At 41.7% G+C, this 23,832-nt stretch overlaps 1 protein-coding gene across 2 annotated transcripts in view; it reads left to right on the top strand.

Moving 5' to 3' along the window:
* Window positions 1-8,494: 8,494 nt before the first annotated feature.
* The window catches only part of C8A (complement C8 alpha chain), a 37,109-nt gene continuing 21,771 nt past the window's right edge, over window positions 8,495-23,832 (top strand). The window contains exons 1-6 of one of the 2 annotated variants that reach the window (XM_030573145.1): window positions 8,495-8,604; window positions 11,410-11,506; window positions 12,753-12,897; window positions 15,589-15,733; window positions 17,329-17,518; window positions 20,607-20,807. In XM_030573145.1, the coding sequence (XP_030429005.1) occupies window positions 8,495-8,604; window positions 11,410-11,506; window positions 12,753-12,897; window positions 15,589-15,733; window positions 17,329-17,518; window positions 20,607-20,807 (888 nt within the window). Of the gene's footprint in view, window positions 8,605-11,385; window positions 11,507-12,752; window positions 12,898-15,588; window positions 15,734-17,328; window positions 17,519-20,606; window positions 20,808-23,832 lie in introns of both variants that reach the window. The other variant, XM_030573144.1, reaches the window with a different exon arrangement.

Here is a 23,832-nt window from a genome sequence, read left to right as displayed (position 1 = left end):
TTGGAAAATCTTCCATGTATCACTTGTGGCTTCTTCAACAAGGTCCTGTCTCTCTCTCTCTATCTATATAGATAGATAGATAGATAGTGACAGACCCAGACCAGTGGGGTACAGATGTCTGGTAGAGGGCAAATATACTGGTCACTGGATGAGTAGTTTTCTGTTCCCTGAGTGACCAGAGCAGGGGCTGCACTAGAGTAATCAGGAACCTGCTAGAACCAATTAAGGCAGACAGGCTGATTAGATCACCTGCAGCCAATCAAGGCAGGCTGATCAGGGCACCTGGGTTTAAAAAAGGAGCTGCCAGAGGAGAGGAAGTGCAAGTGAGGAGCTGGGAGCAAGAGGCACAAGGAGCTGAGAGTGAGAGGGTGTGCTGCTGGAGGACTAAGGAGTACAAGTGTTATCAGACACCAGGAGGAAGGTCCTGTGGTGAGGATAAAGAAGGTGTTTGGAGGAGGCCATAGGGAAGTAGCCCAGGGAGTTGTAGCTGTCTTGCAGCTGTTACAAGAGACACTATAGACAGCTGCAATCCACAGGGCCCTGGGCTGGAACCCGGAGTAGATAGTGGGCCCAGGTTCCCCCCAAACCTCCCAACTCCTGATCAGACACAAGAGGATCCAGACTGTGGAGGAAGATCACTGAGGTGAACAAATCTGCCAATAAGTGCAGGACCCACCAAGGTAGAGGAGGAACACACACACACACACTTCTTGTGCACACACAGGTGTTTACTTTTTCCTTGAAAAGGATCATAAGGAAAAATACTTCAAGAATGACACTTCTCACAGCTTTGACTTCTTCCACAGCCTCATTTGGAGTTTTCAGGCAATGACAGAGTCCGTTTGGGGAAGCTACTGTTTGAGAAGCTGGGGGTTATGACTTATCACTTCTTCATCTCATGAACATGAGAAAGGGAGGCAGCTTAATATGATCTTCTAAAGAAGAGGCCAAATTTTCTCTGTCCAAAGGATAAAGAGGAGGCAGTAAAGGTGGGAAATGTGCCAACTCTGTCCGCATATCTATTCAAGGGACACCATCATAGGACCTAACCACATCAGCCATACCAGCAGGGGCTTATTCACCTGCACATCTACCAATGTGATTTATGCCATCATGTGCCAGCAATACCCCTCTGTCATGTACATTGGCCAAACCGGACAGTCTCTACTCAAAAGAATAAATGGACACAAATCTGACATCAGGAATTACAACATTCAAAAATCAGTAGAACACTTCAACCTCCCTGGACACTCAAAAACAGATTTAAAAGTGGCAATTCTTCAACAACAAAAACGTCAAAAGCAGACTCCAAAGTGAAACTGCAGAACTGGAATTAATTTGCAAACTGGACACCATCAAATTAGGTTTGAATAAAGACTGGGAGGGGATGAGTCATTACAAAACATAATTTTACCATACTAGTTTCCTCCTACTGTTACTCACACCTTCTTGTCAACTGTTTGAAATGGGCCACCCTCATTACCACTACAAAAGTGATTTTTCCTCCCTTGGTATTCTACTGTTAATTGAATTGTCTCATAGACTGACCCCCTACCTGGTAAGGCAACTCCCATCTTTTCATGTAATATGTGTATATATACCTGCTACTGTATTTTCCACTCTATGCATCTGATGAAGCGGGTTCTAGCCCACGAAAGCTTATGCCCAAATAAATTTGTTAGTCTCTAAGGTGTCACAAGGAATCCTCGTTGTTTTTGCTGATACAGACTAACACAGCTACCCCTTTGAAATTTAGGAATTAGTTTGGTTTTTTAAATGATTCAACTCAATTAATGTTTCACACAAACACACTTCATGGGGTGCACACACACTGCATTTGGCAAATATATTTCATTATTGATACTCTGATTGGTCAGATGGTATTGGTTGTATTCCTTTATTTGGTCTCTTTGGGGCCTTGAAATAGAACAAAACAAAAACCAGATAACCCTGGGAATATTCTTTGTTCTGGGCCTTTGAATCTCTCTGAGTGGGAGCAGGAGCCGTTTGTGGAGCTGAGAGGAGCCAGCCCAAAAAGATTAGGGAAATGTAAAAACATTTCAAATCTTTTCTTTCCTAGACCACTTGAGTCAAGCGATGCCTGGGACATCATTGCTGGAAACATTAGGCTACTGTCATAATATTATAGGGTGGGGACAGACTGAAAGTTCATTTTCACTCATCATATCCATACAAGTAATTGCGTGTGGCAGGTGTAATCACAGACCCAAAGAGGAAGGGGTATAAGGGTATGTTGAGGAAGAGAGAGATTTCCAGAGAATGTTTCCGAAAAGGACAGTGAGCAGAGATTGACAGCTGAACCTGACTAGGTTTCGTACTGCTGTTAACAAGCTGATAGAGCCTCATGTAATTCGGTGTACTGTGTCAATGTACACATTGTCCTAAGAAAAGAGAAGGGCATAGCTGAGGCATCCTAGTGGTATCTGAAACCCACTTATGGGAAGCAAGAAGAGTTCAGCAAGAGGTGAATTTGAACCCCACTGTGGAGAAGACAAGCACAAGGAGCCCAGCACAGAGGATGCATCACCAGGATTTGAGTATCTCAAGTGTCTCATTTTGATATTGCTCAAGTGGGTGGAGCTTAGAAGAGTAAAACCACAGGGTTGGTTTTCAGTTTGACCCCTCTCTGTAACCGATGTGTGCCAACGTATTTCCATGGTGTAGCTTGCCTTATGCTATCCACAGACACACCTGAGGCATTGCTGGCCTTGAAGAAGGACGTCCTGAAGAAGAGATGGCACTTGCAGTGCTATGGAGCCTGCTGGTCTAAACTTACTGTTGCCCGGAAGCTATATCTTAGTGAAATGCTCCATCTAGGTACCTTGCAACAGGGTGCCCTACCATTTGGAAATTTTGGGTGAGTGCAGAATGTTAAGGCCAGAACTCTCAAACTTGGGTGCATACAGTTAGGCATGTTTGCTCTGGCTTGGATGTCTCTCCAGCATGCTCCCAAAACAGGAGCACAGCAGTTTCTCAGGGTATAAACAAAAGCTTCAGATAAAGAACCCTCCCTGTCTACGTACAAATGAAATCATAATGAAAGCCCTTTTCTGGGGACCAGTCAGGAAAGCTAAATCTCTTCCTGAGTTTGAGAGAGAAAAGACTAGACCAGCCACTCCTTATTTTCTATCTCCTGTTATACACGGTATTTAGCCCCACTAGGTTAAGAAGCTCCTACTCTATCTGTTCCCCAGACACTTAACAGCTCCATATTCTCGTTCCAAACATCAGCAGGCCTGACACAAAAAAGAAGAGGTTTAACTCTTAGCTCTGCCTAGGTTACCTTGGCCCAGCTACCCAGGCCAAGGAGGCAAATGGTTAGTGTACCTCATGACACATGTAAATTTCTGACGAGGCACCTAAAAGCAGCCTCTTTTTCAGAGATGCTGACATAGGTTTGTTTGGATACAGTGATGCCTCAATGCCATGATGATGGCTGCACAAAAACTGCCAATAGGCCATTCAGCCAGAATCTATGAATTCCCCAAAGTTGTCAGTGGTTACCAAGAATACAGTTCTGGACTAGTGATGGTCCCAAACTAAACACGTCACATTGAAACACCCCAGAACTTGGAAGAAATTTGGACCCTGTGTTGACAGGACTGACTTTAAACACATAACTCACATTTAACTATAGGTACTGAGCAGCATCAGCTTCTAACAGGCTGAAACTGATCCTCAGTGCAGTGTCTTTATGATGAAGAGATTGGCGTCAAGATACCCCTTTTTATTAAGAGAACTATGTATAGAAATGATTTAACAAACTTGCTGCTGCTCTGTGTAGCTGCAGCCTGCAACTGCCCTGTGCTGGGCTTCTTTGTTTCTGTCTCAGCACGAAGCATGTCAACAAAAACCAAAGTCTGCATAGAGTGTGTACATGAAGTATAAAAGCAGCAAAGAATCCTGTGGCACCTTATAGACTAACAGACGTTTTGGAGCATGAGCTTTCGTGGGTGAATACCCACTTCCTCAGCTGCATGAGCTTTCGTGGGTATTTACCCAGGAAAGCTCATGCTCCAAAACGTCTGTTAGTCTATAAGGTGCCACAGGACTCTTTGCTGCTTTTACAGATCCAGACTAACACAGCTACTACCCCTCTGATACAGGAAGTGTAGCATCTCTCCTCTCCCTGGAGGACTTGCTGTATATCACACTCTGCAGAGGGTGAGCTCAAAGCCTGTGGATCACTTAACCCTCATGTAATGCTACCCAACTAAAGTGGTGCAGAGTCTTGTGCTAAAGTCACTTTCAGAGAGGGATCATTCCTACTAAACCAAGCTTCTAGTTATTTCCATAGAAAGGTATTCTATTGCATTTTTGTCCACTAGAGGGAGTGCTAGGCTCATCTGTCTATCTCAAGGTTTAGAATCATGGTAGCTGTTTAGCTACTTTAGAGGTTTGCAGCTTTACTGATCTTAAAAGTAGACAATGTAGATGATGATACTTTTTAATTGAACAAGCTGAAAACTATTTGTCAGTCCAGTCAAAGTTATCACATGATTAATTTCAGAAATTTTAAGAGGCGCTCTATTAAGGCATTGTAGGAAGGGCAATGAAAAACCACGATAAAAAAAAAAGACTTATTTAGCTTTGTCTTTTATCTATCCAAGTATCTGTTGTAGGTATTACTAAGGGATTGGTTGTCATAATATGGTCCTGATCCATCGAGGCACCTAAGCATAATCAATCTTTAAGAATGCAAGGAATCCCGTTGCATGAAAAGGGCTATTCATGTCTTTAAAGTTAAACATATGCTTGGATGAATCACACACTATGGACATGAACCAAAGCCCATTGAAGTCAATGGAGAACTGTACCTCCACTATTAGACTCCTCACTTGTTGAATCCCATAGAGATCAATTTTTTTCTGGTCCTTTTCAATGGCTACATGCAACCACTAGAGAAAATGATCAGGCAACTGGAATCAAGTGCCAGCAAAATGTCGAGGGGACACAGCTTCATCCATACATTCACACCACTACCAGCAAAATGGCCCAGAGACTGGATAAGATCAGTTCATGGACAGAACAGTTGGCTGAAACTGAACTTAAGTAAACGGAGGTGATGGTGATGGGCAAAAGAAAGCCTTTTGAAGAGTTAGCAGCCACAGCGCAGTCTGCTTTCATTGAAGGTGCACACATTGGTCAATATAGTCTATACTTTAGAACTCTTGGATTCCTCACTGAGGCTGCACTCTCATATAGCAGCATCTGTGAACACTTTCTACTACCTCCAGTTGGCTAGGAGACTGCATTCTATCCTGACGTTATTCATACCTTTGTCACCTCTTGGGTGGACTATTGCAATGCACTATACCTGGGAATGAAGTCTTCAGTGCTTAGAAAACTCCAACTAAAAGAGAACACTGCAGCACATCTCCTCAACAGCATAGGCTATCACAATGTCAGAAACTGAGAAATGCATGGTCAGGCCTAGTGATTGAAGCATCAGTGGTCCAGCCTAGCAGTCAGGCCTGGGGTTGGAGCTGGGGGTCAGAGCAGGAACCAAGAACAGGGTTGGAACATGGTTGGAACAGGAACAGGCACAGCGCGGGGCTGGAACAGAAGCACCAGGGGATATTCTCTCTGAGGTAGCAACGTTGAGCAGACTGAAATGGCTGCTCTCCTTGGGAGCCTATATCCCTGGCCTTGGGGTCACCTGGTTAGACCTTTGCCTGTGGACTTGCTGAGTGCTGGTTGATTGACATGGAGCCCTCAAGTAATCAGGCTTAGTAATGACTCAGCAGGCTCAGGCTGCGGGATGACTCAGCAGCACTTGTCAGGCTCAGAGATGCCTCACTGCATGCAGGCCCATCAGACCTGTCCTCCACCTGTCCACTGGCTTTCCATAGGATATTGAATTAAGTTCAAAGTCTCAGTCCTTAGCTTCAAGGTGCTCAATAGCCTGGGCCCAAGATATTTAAAAGGCCACCTAAAGCTTTGGGATGAAGACCGTAGTTGACAACTGTGTTCCTCTGGCACAGTGGAATACTCAACAATAAAGGTAAAGCTCATCCACATGGAAGGTAAAACTTTTGTGGGGTCCAGTCTGAGACTATGGAATGAACTTCCCCAGGAACTAAGGCCGATCAGATTCTTCACCTTCCACTCTAAATGCGAGGCACATTTATTTGACTTTGCCTTCTCTAACATTAATACATCGCAACGTGCATGCAAACCAAAACAAACAAACCACACAACACAACCCTACCACCATAAGACACTCCACTGCATACACTTCTCCTCCGGGGGAGAAAATGAGAACACAAACATGTGACAGATGTTAGGCACATTGCATAATGCATTACTGGAAAGCACTCAGTTACTATAGTGATCAGTGTGGTATAGGAACTAGAAAAGAAGTTGACTTCAGTGGTCTTTGGATAAGGTCCTAAATTAGCATCATATTCAGGAATGAAGATTTATAGTATTAAAAACAGTGTACCTCAAAATGTCTATGAAAAAAAGGAAGTATGCAAAGGGTAGTTCTCTCAAAGAATCTGATTCCTTACAGTGGAAGAGATTTGAATACAGGAAAAAATGTAACCATAAAATACAGAAGTGCCAGTTCTAAATTGCTGCACAGAAAATTAATGTTAGTTAGTGTGATAATTATACCGTAAGCCCAGGCTTTTGTAGGCTTATTGTTCAATACAGCTGTCTTACCATATATGGCATTCAGGTGATATTTACAAGATCAATGGTTTCTGCATGCAGAAATTAATTCCAGCTCTTGTGGATAAGACACTGTAGTATTCATGACTGAGCTGGAGACCTGTTGAAGTGAAACAAAATACCATGCTATATTGTTATCAGTGAGGGGAAAGAATGATTCCCTCATGCAGCTTGAGCAAAACATTAAGAAAGTAGAGATGCAATTCACACAAGAGCCATCTAAATCTATTCAACTGGAACAGAACAGCAAGGAGCATGTGTGACCAAGTTTGTTTACACTGAGCTAATCTGCTTGTGATTTTAAATACACAAGGGCTTTAAATGAAAAGTTATCAGGCTTCTAATTATATGCTGGCAATACAGAGTACCTCAACTTCAGGGGAAACTGATTTGGAATACAAATATTAACATGGTGCCTGATCCAGAGCTTCCATTGAAACCACTGGGAGCTTTTCTAGTGACTTCAACAGGTACAGGATCAAGCCCATAGCCTAACCGCCATTAGAGAGTCTTCTTTTATTCCCATGTATCCAGCTCATTGTTTTGACCCAATCTGAAGCTCTGCGGATACTTTCCTGAAGTTAGATGCGCAACTTAGACTATCTAATGCATTGCCAGCATTTCAAGTAAAGCGGTTCAAAGAATTAGAAGCAGAGCTCCAACGCAATTTCAGCCAAGTTCAATTCATAATGTTATAAATGGAATCATAAAATATATATAATCTTACTTTCGGTATAGAACACCTTGGAAAGCATATCTTTAATTTCACCTCTAACAGGATGTGCATTGCTTTACTGCTTAAATCTCTCCACATCAAGTCCTCCCTCTAATAAAATAAATAAATGACCAAGCCCAGCAGTTAGAAATTGTTGATGTGCCTGATTGCACAACACCAGCCCAGCCTTATTTCTAGGAAGCATTCCACAAATAACTTTAATTCTATATGGTATGTTTCTGATCTGTTATCGGGGGGTAGGGGGTGGGAAAGGTAGCTGTAATGCATCTATAATCTCATGGAGAAGGCATTTGACTGTGCAAAGCAGCCATTTATATTAAAGGTCATCCGAACTTTGGGCTGCAGACAGATTTGACAGCTGGGTTCACAGAGCATATAAAACATAACAGAATTTTAGATTTCAGTTGCACCTTTTCCCTCCCAGATCACTTTAGAAAACAAAGATTTAGATTCTGGTGATGCAGTAACTGCATAGGCAAACCCGACAGCCATTATGAGTCAGGCAATAACTCACCCACATCCTTGCACTCTGGAAACTATTTTATTGAGACAGGCAATGGAGAAAAATGAATTGCCATTACCTTTAGTATTCCTTATAATGCATGGCACTTTTTGTTCCTTGTAACAGAATTCTACAATATTCAATTTGCCAGACTGCCAAACTTCCCCACAGATAATTTTAGTTAACAAAACATTACATATAAGTTACAAAATCAGAATCCCTCTCCCACAAAATTAGTCAGAGTGCCTGAGATTGGTCCAATGATCATTTCACTGATAAGACTTATTTTACTTTAACCAAGTTTCTATTTACACATTAAATATATTCCCTTGCCTAATATCTGGGAATTTGTTTCAAAAAAAGGCAATGACCTTCAGAATGCATCTTGGGCCCCTGTGATTTACTTTGTGCTTTTGTCAATGATTTACAATATTCTGCAATGCTCAGAATCTGAAGGTTTTTCTATGCTACCCATCAGCACTGGAACCAAGGGGTTTCCAAGCCAAAGGAAAAACTTGTTTTCAACTATTTTATATGAAATATTTACATACGTAAAAGAAATGTGGTGGAGCCTGAATGAAGTTTCTCCTTTGATTCTTTTGATAACTTATCTAATATGTCAGGACACAGTTACAGCACATAGTGAGGTAACAGGATTGCCTTCCCAGAGGTAAGTCTATCTCCATATAATTTAAGATACAGCTTTACGTTACTGTTTTATCTGGCTAGCCCATCAATTCAGTCTCAAATGGAGGCATATGGGCACTGTTATCTGTAAACAGCTACCAGAATAGAATATTGGCAATCATCCAAATCATGGTCTAGTAATTGGCATTCCTTGTTATATGTACTGTTTGTATGTACTTTATTCTTTTTAAGGAGAATATTCATTTATTTTAAATTTACTGTGCTATATTTGTGCACTTTGGGTTGCTATCTCCTTGATCAAGCTTTATTTATAATTAATCTTTTGCTTTCAATTGTAGTGTTTGCAACACTAAAATTATTTCATATTTATGATTTGAATGTTTAATCAACATGATTTGATTTGCTTAACATTCAAATAATGAATTAAATGGGAATTATATATGTCTTTATATTTATTTCCCATTTTATATCTCATCATGAATGTCATTTTGGCTTTAAAAAGGAATAAACAAGTGACATTTCTTTAAAGAAAACACTTTTATGGATAGAAAAAATATTGGATTTTTCCTGCAGTTGTTAATTGCAAACTTGTTTTAAAGGCAAATACGATTTTGAAGGCTCAAAAAAGGTATCAGAGATAATTGGAACATGGAGGCAGAGAGGATGTAAAAAGAAAAAAATGCTTGGTAGAGATACATTTAATTATGAAGGCTTACTCTGGTAATCCCTTTTGAAAGTGAACAAAGCAAAGATTGTTGATGTTTGATTAACTTATCAAACAAGGCAGAATAATGAAGAGGTAAATTAAAAAAGCTAGGTGAAGGTGAGCCAATTAAATACTTTATGAAGTGCTGAAGGATATAGCCACCAAATTCTACTGTCAGGACGAACATATATGTTTTCCAGAGTGTTCTGTCTTCAGGTTTCTGCTGTTTGTCTGCAGATCCAGTGTGTTTTCATCTCGCACACTGATCTGTATCCACAGTCTCCTTTGCTGAGCTTGTGTGTTTCATTTAGTATTCTCTCTTCTCAAGCTTCCGATGAATCCCTAATGTACCCCATACCTCCTCTAATTATCAGTGTTTCTCTTTGGACCATAGTCTCTTAAGTAAAACAGGTTGCTCATTATTAATTGCCAAAAATAATCATCATGCTGAGGGTTAGAAATAAACTCACAACATGTGTTTTGAGCTAAGGCAGACACAGTACTCCACAACACAAAACACTGCTTTATACAAATACAAGTTGCAAGATTGAGGGGCAAATGCTCATAAGTACTGCTCTGGGTGGTGAGACAAATATTTTACTGGTGCTGTATATGAGCTTCTTTGAGGATCTGATCCAAAGCCCGTTGAAGTCAATGAGAGTCTTTCCATGGACTTTAATGGGCTTTGGATCAGACCTAGAGAGAATTATGTCTGTGTACACTGAATTTCTGAGCCTTATACATCACTTTTTTAATTACTCCTTACATGGCTAAAATGCCCTTTGAGGACAATGAGAGTTTTCCTTGAGTAAGTTGTGAGTTGGGAGACTTGTATAAGGCTCTCTGTGCCTCAGCCTTAATAGTTGTTGAGTGTCCTTTCCTCTGGGGGATTTCATTTCCCTGTATGCTTTAGCATAAAGTGCATTTCAACAGTATCATTAAATTAGACTGTAAAATTATAAAGTGGATTCCACATAGTCACACGGATATTGTTTGGTTGTGTTATCAAAACACTGGTGCAAATTACTGGTTGGTGTAAATGTGCCAAGCTCTGTTGACTTCATGGAGTTTCACTTATTTATACCAGAAGAGAATTTGACCCTTGGTCTTTACAGATTTGAACTATTATTCTGCTCTCGTTATACCGATAAATATCCAGTGTAATACACTGATGGCAAAGGGATTTCACAGGCATAAGGAAGGGTAGAATTTAGCCCAATCACATTTAGAATTGTATTGACATGCTTTCATTCCATCCATGCATTGCAGAATCATTTCCAAATTTCCATTAATGTTTTTAAACTCTATTTTGGCACTGGAATGCCATGTGCATGCACTTGCAATTACATTATCTTGACAATTTTGGGATGAGATGTGAGGGGAAAAGCAAAAAGTCGATTTCACTCTAAACTTTTATATTTTTGCCATTCCTCCACTTCACTACAGATTATTTTGCTTTCTTTTTCCTTAATGTAGGAGTTGCACCTTATCCTTTTGCAATACCCTCTCCTACTGTATTTTCTGTGTCTATTATATTCATAGCCTCCACTTTAAAATTGCCTCTCACATTAATTATATGCTTTCCTTTACAAATTGTCCTCAAAAGAGGCTTCAAGGTCAAAATGCTGTTTGTTATTTTTACTTGGATTCTCAGTGTGAATTCAAATCAGCTTTCTCTTCCATTTCCAGCATTCTGTTTCTGGACATCTTCTAGAATGTGGGTATAATCCATTATTTATTAGGAGGCTTAATGGGTGTTGTAAAAATCAAACATAAATCACATACACCGTACTGGAAAAGGATGTAATCTATTGGTAGAGCAGGAAACAGGAGATCAAGACATCCAGTTCCTGTTTTTGCTTCTGCCACTGGCAAATTCTAATGGTCAGATTTTTAGCTGGTGCAACCTGGTGTAGCTTCAATGACCTTCAGTGCAGTTACACTGATTTACACCAACTGTGGTTTGGATCCAACTCTCTCCAGCAAAAGGTTCTAGTTTCCTCTAAAATCTGTGCTTGTATGGAAAATGGCGATGATTTTCCTGCTGCTTGGCTCCACAGCTATTACCTCTTCTTAAAACGTCACTCCAAAACTTAGGCCGGTATCATTTACTCTCTTCAGAAGAACCGGCAGAGATGTCAATACTCCGGCTCCTGTGAACTGTCACCTAAGCCAGTGGTCAGAATGGACTGGTTGCTTTCCTTGCCAAGAGAAAAAAGTAAGTCTCAACCATAATGTATTCACTTATCTTCAGATGTGTCCGTGATGAGCATGTACACAGAGTAATTATATGTATTATGCATGTTCATCGTTTCTGAAACATCCAGTAAACTCATCCAAATATGATAAACATTCTCTTGTATTAGAAACACGGGGCCTGAGTCTTACTTATGCTGGTGTAAATTAGAAGTAATTTCATTTAAGCCAAAAGTGTTACTAAGGTGCAAAACCGGTACAAAGGAGAGATGAATCAGGCCCGCAATATTTGGCCAATAGTTTTCTTCTTTATCTAGCTAGGTTTTAATTAAATTTCCATTGACTCAATGCAAATATTCAGATATAGAAACACTTTGAAAAGCATTTGTTCATCAGCTCTGTTTACTCTGATTTTTGTATCATTTCATGTGTTTCTTCACAACTATTAAGTATAGGTCATAACTTTTATTTTCCACTTATATTGTAGGCAGAAACCAAGAGGTCTAGCATATGGAATGAGTGGGAAAGGAAGAGCCATACTTCAAATGAGATTGCTCTTCCTCTTTGTTTTGTTCAGTTCAGACAGCAGCATCCACCATTAATCAGCCACAAATGCTGTGAGCTTTTCAGGATCTCAGTTGTTATTTTTGTTTGTCTATGTCTGATATTCCTATAGCTCACAGCACATTCCTCTGCAAAACATATGTAAAGCTTAATGCCACATCGAAGGCATAGAACAAAGGCACAAGATCCAGAATTTGGAAAAATAAACTAACTATACCAGGCGTTAGGCCTAATGGAATAGGAACATTAGTTAAAATGTGTGCAATTAACAGAAAACAAGGACTGGGAAGTTTCCATACTCCATCTGAAAGGTCTGCGGTACCTACACGATGTTGAAATTAATAAGTAATCTATTTCACCACTGTAAAAGAGCCGCCTAGTTCAAAATAATAGGTGTTATTCAACTCAAACTGGTGTAAATCAGGAGTAACCCCATTGAAGTCAATGGATGTACACCAGATTTACAACAGCCCATTGTCTCTCACGTTATTTTCATTCTTGCTAAGCCCTTTAACTTCCATAGCTGGTTGCAATAATATTTATTTATTCCTAAATAATTAGAACACTTTCTAACAGGTTAATTTATAAAGGAGATTTGTTTTTACGATTACTTAAAATTTAATCAAAATGTTATCATTTCTGGATATAAAGTTCTTGTTAATTGGCCAATTTCTTTGCCTTTTTTTTAATTTAATGTGATTTAGTACAGATACAGAACTTTGCTACAGCCTGCCAAGTTTAAAGGGAGTAAATGCGCTGGTCATCTCTGGGATGAGGCAGCATGCCGAGCAACAGAACCATGTGCAGCAAGCCAACGCTGTGGAAAAGATTTTCAGTGTGAGGAGACAGGTGAGTGAAATGCTATCCGGAACAACAGGAAATTAAATTTGGTCCTGGATGAGAAAGAGTCAATAATGAGAACAATGGACCAGTTCCTCGGTGCAAATTCTCTGGCTAGATTACATCTCCCATGATGCACTATGTTCTCTCCTTGCGGTAAGGGAAGGGAATGTGTCCTATGAGTCCCTGGATGTGGTGCATCGTGCAAGGTGTAGTCTGCCCAGATTTCAGATAATGGCTTAATCACAACTTCTCTCATTTCAGGTGTTCTTTTTTTGATGAAAAATTAAAATTTGTGGAAAACTGGTAGCTATCATGAAAATTTTGTTGTCACAAAACAACAACAAAAAACAAAACAACCAAAAACAAAAACAATTTTCTATCAAAAGAGTTTTGATCAGAAATTTTTTCTGCCAGCAGGAGCTACAGCAGAATCAGGAGATCAGGTGGCTATCCCTGCAAGATTGGGTTTCATCAGTACAGTTTTTACTTACAACACAATAGTGCCACATTCTGCTTTCTAGTATACAATACTATTATAGATATTAGGAAACATGCACCATATCTAGGGCCAGATCTTCACACCAATTTACTCCAGCTGCAGATATGTCCCTTCATTTTCAATGGCACAAGTATTCTCAAATTGTGCCTCGTGAAAACATTCATTTCTGAAATATAATTATTGTAACAAATTCCCAAAACACGTTCTGCAACTCGAACAGGCAAAACTGTACATTAACCTGACAGAGTTAATTTCATTTAGCCAACTGAAGAAGCTATTTATTCTTGTCCTGCCTATTCAGGAACATGATCTTAGATAATTAACATACTGGAGCATCAGCAAAATGAACTTGACAAGATTCCCACACAGTGGCTCCATTATTTCGAACTTAGGAGGTGTCTAATCCAGGCTCCACAGTTGTGAAGTACTGCACATTGCAAGGGAAAGTTTTAGGATAGTTTAAAGTTCAAACTCTGCTTTCCTCTAAACAATAAGGCCAAATCTTGGTCCAAATAACCCAAATAAGCATTAGGAAGATTTGTAGATGCAGGGAGGGAATAATCCTTTCTTCCAAGCTATTGTGATGTAGCAGAAAGCACTGAAGTAGTTCTTGTGGCTCTTTTGCCCATCGCTGTAGTGAAGAATAGCTTGCAGATCACATCTCCACCAGCTTGCTGCCCCCCTAAACTCCTGCTCAAAGGGGTGCATGAAGTCTCATGAATCAAAGGGAGTATATGTGCCCGCCTAGTCTTCTGGAATCCTGTCCCATCTCTGCTGCAGGCAGAAGACACCAGTTCTCCTACTGCAATAGCGTATCTCTACCTGGGAGAGTGAGAGGGCAGTATGACTTCCTAAGATATAAGAATGGACAGACTGGGTCAGATCAAAAGTCCATCTAGTCCAGTATCCTGTCTTCCAAAAGTGACCAATGCCAGGTGCCCTAGAAGGACTGAACAGGGCTGGTAAGACATTGTAATACGTATGAAAAACAATAGCGTGATCACCTTTAATAATGCCACCATTTGCCAGCCCTGGCCACACAGAGGTTTCTGAGATACGAGCATTCCCCTGTACATGAATGGAGGTATTGTAAATGCCAGTGTGGGGGTAACTTACCAAATGGCGACTTTTTAAATGGTGGCTGTCTGAGGCAGTGGCCACTGTACAGGGTTCTGTGAACAAGACACTTTGCCTACTAGCTAAGAAAAGATTCACTAACTCTGGTGCAGGGAAGTATAAATTAGTTTCCCTACACCTGCTGGCCTTTTGAACCAGAGTGGGGAATTCATCTTGAAGGGAAAAAGGTGGCCTATGGCAGCTTAACAGCCTGCTGAGGGGATAAGCTGAGTCACTGGATCCCTGGATGCTCAAGCCATACTGCTACCACAGCTGCCCACACTTAGATGTCTCCTATACACCACAGAAACACTAACCCAAGAATCAATCCCTGTTACAAACCCTGTTGCCTTCTCTGTCCTCATATCTACTCTAGCAACACCATCAGAGGACCCAACCACATCAGCCACACCATCAGGGGTTCATTCACTTGCACATCTACTAATATGATATATACCATCATGTGCCAGCAATGCCTCTCTGCTATGTACATTGGCCAGACCAGTCAGTCTCTACGTAAAAGAATAAATGGTCACAAATCAGACATCAGGAATGGTAACATACAAAAGCCAGTAGGAGAACACTTCCATCTCCCTGGACATTCTATAACAGATTTAAAAGTAGCCATCCTTCAACAAAAAAAAACTTCAAAAACAGACTTTAAAGAGAAACTGCAGAGCTACAATGCATTTGCAAACATAACACTATTAATTTGGGCTCGCATAGGGACTGGGAGTGGCTGGCTCACTACAAAAGCAATTTTCCCTCTCTTGGTATTGACACCTGCTCCTCAATTATTGGGAGTGGACCACATCCACCCTGACTGAATTGGCCTTGTCAGCACTGGTTCTTCACTTGTAAGGTAACTCCCTTCTAAGGTAACTCCCTTCTCTTCATGTGCCAGTATATTTATGCCTGTATCTGTAATTTTCACTCCATGCATCTGAAGAAGTGGGTTTTTTACCCATGAAAGCTTATGCCCAAATAAATCTGTTAGTCTTTAAGGTGCCACCGGACACCTCGTTTTTGTGGATACAGACGAACATGGCTACCCTTCTGATACACGTACATATGCACTTCAGGTCGCTGTATTAAACCCCACCTTGTATGTAACGGAGAGCCAGACTGTAGAGACGGATCTGATGAGAATAACTGTGAGGATGAAGATATTGAAAGCCTCTGTGAAAATCTAGACCCAATTCCTGGGTCTGAAAGAGCAGCCCAAGGGTGAGTAATTCATCTATATTTGCTGTTCTTGCAGTCAGGCCAGGGTTACATTTTTTATGTTGCTCTTATTCAGTAGTAGCATCAGTTTTCTATTAATTGAGCTCTGACAGCATGCACGGTACTGTACAAAACAGAAGGACAGTATTGTCCCTAGCACTTCACAGTCTAAACGGCACAGCAGTGAGTAACAAGGGAGGCAGCAAGCTATAGCAGACAGAGCACTGGACTTCGAGTCTGCAGACCTGGCATGTCCAAGTTCTGCATCTGATTCATTCTGTGAGCTTGAACAAGTCACTTAAACTGCAGTGCAGATATGCCCAGAGAGGTTAACACCTGCATCTGGCCAGTGTCAGCTGATTCGGTCTCACAAGGCTCAGGCTAGGGGGCTACTTAAGTGCATTGTTGACATTCGGGCTTGGGCTTGGGCTTGCCTGGCAGTGGCTAGAGCCCAGGCTTCAACCCAAGCGTCTACACCTCAATTAAACAGCCCCCTAGCCTGAGTCGGCTGACACAAGCCAGCCACTGGCATTCAATTGCAGTGTAGACACGCCCTGTTTGCCCCTCAGGGTAATAATAATAATTCCCCACCTTTGTAATGCCCTCTATAACTTCCTCTATTTAATGAAAGCAATATATGAAGTGAAATAAAACATTCTGAATGCTAAGCCTGATTGCTTTCTCCTCTTAGAAAAATTAAGAGCATTGATTCAGAGCATTCAAGGCCTGTCCTCAGTGTACCTACTCATAGGATGGACCTTTGGTCTGACTTAGTATGGCCATTCTTATGTTCTTGAAGAGAATTTCCAGTTCTGAGGAGTTTCTAAGTGGACATCAGTGTATGCTACTCTCATTTCAGGCTACCAAGTTAGCAGAAAGATATTGACAAACTGGAGGGAATTGAGAGAAGAACATCTAAAATGGTCAGGGAGCAGGAAAAAAGACTAAGTGAACCAACTATGAATAGTGTGACTAAGTGAGCACAATCTGCAAGTATACGGAGGGTGTTAACACCCAAGGGGGAACAGGTAAATGGGAGAACAACTAACAGAAGTGTGATGAAATTGAGAAATAGAACATTTACTTTGACTATCAGGAAGAACTTTGTGACAGCTAGTAGGTTGTGAAATGATTTCCCAAGGGACTTGATGGAAGCCCCATAATTTGGGACATTTTTATAACTCTACCTGACCAAACACTAGAAAATGAACTGCAGAGAACCATATATTGGAAGAGAGATGACCTGGATGATTTCATAAGTGTCTTCCATTTCTAACTTATGATTCTATGATACTGTCTTTGAAATAACAGGCTATTTGTCTCATTTTTAGTCAGAGAGAAAAATCACTTTAGTTTAGTTCCCACAGGAGAGGACAAAAATGGAGAGGTGTGGAATCAATACCTCCCATTTATGAAGTCGAAGATCCTGAGTCATTGCTATCCAAAGCAACATAGTGTCCAGTGTCTGAGAACAGAATGTATGTATAGTCAAAATGGGGGGATGGGACGGGACGGTGGGGAGAAAAGGTAGCAATTTTTTTTGGTAATAGCAAAGAAAGCTATTGTTAATTTCTGGATGATGTCTCTTTTCATTAAAGATACAATGTTCTTACACAAGAAGAAATGCAATTTGTATATGATCCTAAGTATTATGGAGGCCAGTGTGAGTACATTTACAACGGAGAATGGCGGGAATTGAAATATGACTCTGCTTGTGAACGTTTGTACTATGGGGATGATGAGAAATATTTTAGAAAACCCTACAATTTCCATGTATATCAATTTCTAGTAAGTATTTAAGATGTTAATTTAGCAACATTTTCTCACTAGGAACCGAAGTTTGCCTTAGAGATGTTATGTAGATTTTCTCAGGATAGATATTACAGTTATTTGCAGCAATAGAAAGATAACATTGAAGACCTACTTTCATGGATGAGCAGCCTCATATGTTCTGGGGCAGTTACTGAGATTGTGCATTTTGATATAAGGGATTACTAGGGCAATTCCTTATGTTTTGGGGCCAGTACTCCCCTCAACCAGGGTCTCCTTCAAATCCTTCCACAAACCCCACCTTTTCCACCAGTCTCTAAATCAACAGTCTTCTAGTTAACAATAAGCATTTGTACAACATAGTTATTTTTAAAACTCACATGTGAAGGAACTAATGTGATCCTTGCTGCATCACCCAAGCAATCCTATTACTTATTCTGGTTGAGTGGACAAGGCACTGAACTGGGTTTCTGCTCCCAGCTTGGCTATTAATAAGCTTTGTGACCTTGGACAAGTCACTTCACCGATCTGTGTGTCAGTTTCCCCATTTGTTAAATGAGGATGATGATACTTGCCCACTTTTACAGTGCTTTGAGATCTGCAGTCTGGATGACATGTGCCAGAGAAGAGCTTAGGCACCTTCCTCCCCCACCTCTGTCTGTATAATGCTGGAGTTTTAAAATTCCACCTGTCCTGCTGGGAGCTTCCTACACTGTAGGGTAAAGTCATCATTGCCCTGGTTAACAGTTAGCATGCATTGACCACTGTTTATCCTAATCATCTCTCTTACCTTGTGCTCCTCCTGTCAGGTTGTTATACCCATTTGTTGGCTATAGTCTTTTTCTTAAACTATCTGGGGCAGGGAATGCCTCTTTGTTACCTGTCTGTACATTTCCCGGCACAAAACAAATAATTAGGGGAGGAAGGATAATCTAATGGTTAGGGTACTAGCCTAGGAACTATGGAGATTTTGCTCTGCCACAGACTTCCTCCGTGAGCTTGGTTAAGTCACTCAGAGCCAGATTTTCAAAGCTATTTCAGCACCTAAAAAATACAGGTCGGAGCCTAGCATGGCTTTCAAAAGCACCTAAGAACCTTCTTACCATCCTTTATTATGCTGAGTGATCTCTCTCCACTCATTGTATGGGAGGCCTGGGCAGCTAGCTTGAGGCTGAAGATTAAGAAAAGTCAAGGAAGTCAGAACTAAGGTTGCCTGTGCAATCTTTATTTGGCCCCCTTGTGTGTAAGTATTATGCTGCAGTTTATAATTACGTCATCAGATACTGTATTTTCCACAGGATGGAAAATTCAGTGCACGGGATGGATGGTGCTCACTTAATAAGCACCTATTCAATATTTTGTGTTTTTGTATTTTGCTCCTTGTTCAATCTGTGCCCCAACCTCGAGGGGTTTATTCACTGCACACTGTTCAAATAGTGCTCTGAAGAAAGAATTATTAACTTCCTCATGGCCTTTTCTATGGCACTCATCCCTACAGTATTTGAGTGCTTCACAGATATCTATTCATTTATCTTCACAATGTCCCTGTGAGGGTAGTATTATACTCATTTTAGAGATGGGGGGTTGAGGTTCTGAGATTAAAATCCACAAGTTTTGAGCTGAGGAGGACCTAATTTTTCAGAGTACTTAGCATTATAGAGCAGTTCATGTGGTCAAAGCACAGCGCCCATTGACTTCAGTTGCAGCTGTCAGGTCTCAACAGTAGTCTCCCCTTTCTTGAGTCCTAGTGCTAGTCTCTTTATCCAGCCAATCCCAGTCTTCCCCCTCCTCCCAGCTCCTCATCCAATTTCCATATCCCTCACACCACCATCAACTGACACCCTCTTCCTGTTTCCCATACTAGCTCGCACTCCCTGACCTGGCTCCCAGTCCCAGGCTCCTTGCCAAACTAGTCCCAACTTCTACTCTCTCTACCCTGCCTCCCTCCCTGCCCCCCGACGCTCAGTCCCAGCTTCCCTTTCTGCTCCCAGTTCCAATGTCCTTGCCCAACCAGTTCCAATTTCTCTCCCCAGACATCTTGTTCCAATCCACTCATTTTCCCCCTCCCCGGTCCAGCTTTTTGACCATTCTGAAAGTCTAAGGGTATGTCTACACTACCTGCTGGATCGGCAGGCAGCGATCCATCCGGCGGGGATCGATTTATCGCATCTAGTCTAGATGCAATAAATTGACCCCTGAGCCCTCTCCCATCTACTCCTGTACTCCAGCTCACCGAGAGGCTCAGGCAGAGTCGATGGGGGAGCGACAGAAGTTGACTCACCACAGTGAAGACACCGCGGTGAGTAGATCTAAGTACGTGGACTTCAGCTCCATTATTCACATAGCTGAAGTTGTGTAACTTAGATCGATCCCTCTGCCAGTGTAGACCAGGGCTAAGAGAGACAGGCTCCCTGCTCTCAGTTCCAGTGCTCAGCGTAGAGCAGCTAGGAGCAGCACTTACAGCAAAAGTCCATCTGAGCCCCTGTAGCCCTGGGGTGGACCATGTTCAGGTGCACGCTCACTCTAGTCACTCTAGGAGATGTCAGGGGCTTGAGCATGCTCACTGAGGATGGAATCTGCTTAGATTTTAATTGCTAAAATCTAAGCAATCTCTACTGAGCATGTGTGAACTATGATTTTTCAAAGACGCATAACTTGGTCAAATTTAGTCAGATTTGGCAAAATGCACATCTCTAACACAAAGGCCACCACCAAGCCAAATTTCAAGTCACTGGTCTCAAGTATAGGGACACTAGAGTTGTACAAAGAACATTTTTATTGTGAGCAAAAACAAAAAACAAAAAACATGTATTTTCCCCATAACCTCATTCTCAGAAACAGTTGAACCATTTTTGATGATATTTTCCAGAAAATATTCAGCTTAAGTTAGGCACCACTTGAGAAAATTTCAGCCAAAACAATTAAAGTTTGGCAAAGTTATTAGCAACTGAAAACAGGGTTTTGTAATGAGAAGTGTCAGGCTACTTTAATAATAGGCTGCATTACCTTACCATTGGGGCAGGATCAGGTACTTCAGCAGAGAGTGTGATACAGTAAAGAAGGCAGGTAATAGCGTCAAAAGTAACGCCTCTTCTTTTCATTTCAGGCTCATGCTGATTCTGGATTCTCTTTTGAGTTTTACGATGATTCGAGAGATTTATTTGATGCCATAAAAAAAGATAAATCCACAAATTATGGTTTTACCTTTGGAATAAGTTATGCTAACGTACCTGCCTATTTTGAGCTAGGTTTCAGTTTATCACGGGGTAAAGGAACCCTGAAGAATTTCACGCAATATAACGAGAAGGTAACAAAACAATGGTGCATGTGTTCTCTCAGTCATGTCTTGTTGCATTGCGCAATTTCGGTGTAACATATGTTAGTTTATTCTTTTACTTGCATGTTTTTTAAACAATAGTAATTGTACCTTCATTTGTTCATATAATTGCAAATGTGTGATCATTAGTAATCTCATTTGTTAGTCTTATTACATTTAAGCAAACAGAATCATTATAATGGGAATAAAATTGAATTACTAAGTATAAGAACACATGTCATCTTGCCCCTTCCTGTTTCATGGCTATATTAAGTATATAAATAAAGAAATGCTTAAAGTGGCAAACAGGGAGGGGAAAATATCAAGATGTTCATCAAACCAGTTGTCCTCAGGGGATGAGCTCCAGTGGCAAATAAATCTTGTTCAATTTAATACAAGCTACAGTATGGCGGTAAATTAAGCTTCTATTATATCATAAGTTAAAAGTATCTTAGTGAACAAATAGTACTAAATGGAAGAATTTATTTTTAATAGAAAGTTTACATCATGGCCAAATGTGTGGTGACCCCCATTTAGATCTGATAAAATTAATGATAATACTTTATATTTATACTATGTCTGTGATCTACTTTTCTCTTGGTCAGTGACAAGGAACAGTAAAAGAGAATTATCTTGACAGTGTCCTAGTTGAAGTGACACGGAGTCTGGTGGCACCTTAAAGACTAATGGATTTATTTGGGCATCAGCTTTTGTGGGTAAAAAAACCTCACCTTTTACCCATGAAAGCTTATGCCCAAATAAATCCATTAGTCTTTAAGGTGCCACCGGACTTCTTGGTTTTTTTGTGGATACAGACTAACACGGCTACCCCCTGATACTAGTTGAAGCGCTTTCAAAACTGATGTAGGCTGGCATCATTAAAGTATCTAGTTCTTCCTTGTCTAGAGTCACATCAATTTTCTGATGAAAACAATCAGTGATTTTGTATCCTCAGAAAATGACTCGTTAAAAGGGCTGTGTCACACAGTTCACTCACCGCATCGCCTTCTGATTATCTCGGGGAGTAGCTCCACCAGTCTGCCCTCTCATTCTGGTGGTGTCTTCTGCCATCTTCTCTCTCGCTGCACTGGTCACTCCCAGATCTACAGCTTCCTCTTCATGGCTTGGCCCTCCAGCCAGGTCACTAAAGTCCTCCCCTTCTGGGGAATTCAAAGGCCTTCCAGACTCTCCTGTCAGGATGGCATCTCCAACACATTGTGCCACTGCCCAGTGGCTGGTAGGGGAACTCAGGCCTACCCACTACACTGGGTTCCAGCCCAGGGACCCTATAACATGAGCCAAGACCTATATCTCCTTAGTCCTCACTGCTGTTTCCCTGGGCTTCTTCCTACTTTACTGGCTTCTCTCCTCCCAGGGGTTGTCAGCTTCTTAACTACCTCCACTCAGGGAGTGACTGCAGTCTGCCTTCCTACCACCACTGCCTGTGCCAGCTTCTTGGCTATATACTGGGCCCCTCCTGCTTCATTATAGCTGAGACTACTCCTAATTAGTGGCCAGCTCCCCCTCCAGGTGCACCCAAGGGTGTTAATTGGCCTGCCTGGCCACCCTAACCTCTTCTAAGTCTGTGTGGGGCTGATACCCCATCACAGGCAGGGCAGCCGATTGTCTCAGTTTCTGAGACATAGAGCAATGGCCCAAACATGAGAGAGTGTGCAGGAGAATGCTCTCCAGACACTTGGACTTTGGGGAACAGCATCCTCTGCCCTCAACAGGAAAACAGCCAGTTTGTCTGCACAGCTGAGACACAGCTAATTACTGCTGAGTAGGAGAAGCAATGGCAAGCACCAGCTGCCATGTGGATTTGTTATTCTGCACTGCCCCTCACAGATCACACTATTGACATACTCACTCCTCCCCTCTGCACCCTCTTTCAGAGACATGCTATGAAATGTACTAGCTGTGTGTGTGTGTGTGTGTGTGTGTGTGTGTGTGTGTGTGTGTGTGTGTGTGTGTGTGTGTGTGTGTGATATTGCTGTAGAGAAGATACAAGATCCTACTATTAGTACTATCTAAAGACACTCTTTAACTTACGTGGCAAAAGCTTATGTTTTCTGGAGCTGAAGGACCAAGGTTGTGGTACCAGTGCTGAGGAGAGAGAAGTGTGTGTATTTGTGTGTTAGAGAGAGTGTGTGAGTGATGTAGTAATTGCATCTGGGTGTGGCACCTGGGTCCTTTATATGGCCTCAAGAATCGCATCGACCTGCAGAGGTTCTCCATTGCTTGGCTGTCCAGCACAGTGGCTATAAAACAGTTTTGCTGTGTAAAGGAAAGTTACCAGGTTAAATCTGGCCACCCAGTTTAGGTTTTTCAAAACAAATATACATTAACAGAACCTAACATCAATAGAATGGTTCTATTTTTTTAAAATATTTCTATTTTAAAGACATATAAACAGTCCCTGGAAGCATTTGCAATTCCATTATTGAAGCTTTGGGCTAGGAGATAGGAGCCAGCACCAAAATTGACTAAAACTTGGGATAACCCAAAGTGAAACTGACAAGCCGACTTTAGTTGTCTAACCTGAGAGATATGCAAAAGTGAACAAACAGCATAAACAGCAACGCCGCCCGGGGGGGGGGGGGAGGGCAAGTGTGGCAATTTGCCCCGGACCCTGCAGGGGCCCCCACAAGAGTTTTTTGGGGCCCCTGGAGCAGGGTCCTTCACTTGGGCCCCCGGAGCTTCTTCCACTCCGGGACTTCGGTGGTGGGGGTTCCTTCTGCCCTAGGGTGGAAGGACCCTCTGCTGCCAAAGTGCCAGGTCTTCGGCAGTAATTCGGCGGCGGGGGACCCCCGCCGCGGGTCTTTGGGGTCCCGATCCACAGTTTAAGTACTGCTGCTCTACTCTTTTCCTGTATTACAAATAATTCCTTTGACTATTGAACATCTAACAGACATGTCACTGTTTATCAGGGCCACCTAGAGGATTCAGGGGGCCTGGGGTCTTCAGCGGCGGGCGGCCCTCGCTTCGGCGGTAATTCAGTGGCAGAGGGTCCTTT

Source organism: Gopherus evgoodei, chromosome 8 (genome assembly GCF_007399415.2).
Source record: "Gopherus evgoodei ecotype Sinaloan lineage chromosome 8, rGopEvg1_v1.p, whole genome shotgun sequence".
Classification (NCBI taxonomy): Eukaryota; Metazoa; Chordata; order Testudines; family Testudinidae; genus Gopherus; species Gopherus evgoodei.
This window is presented reverse-complemented; position numbering and strand designations above follow the sequence as displayed.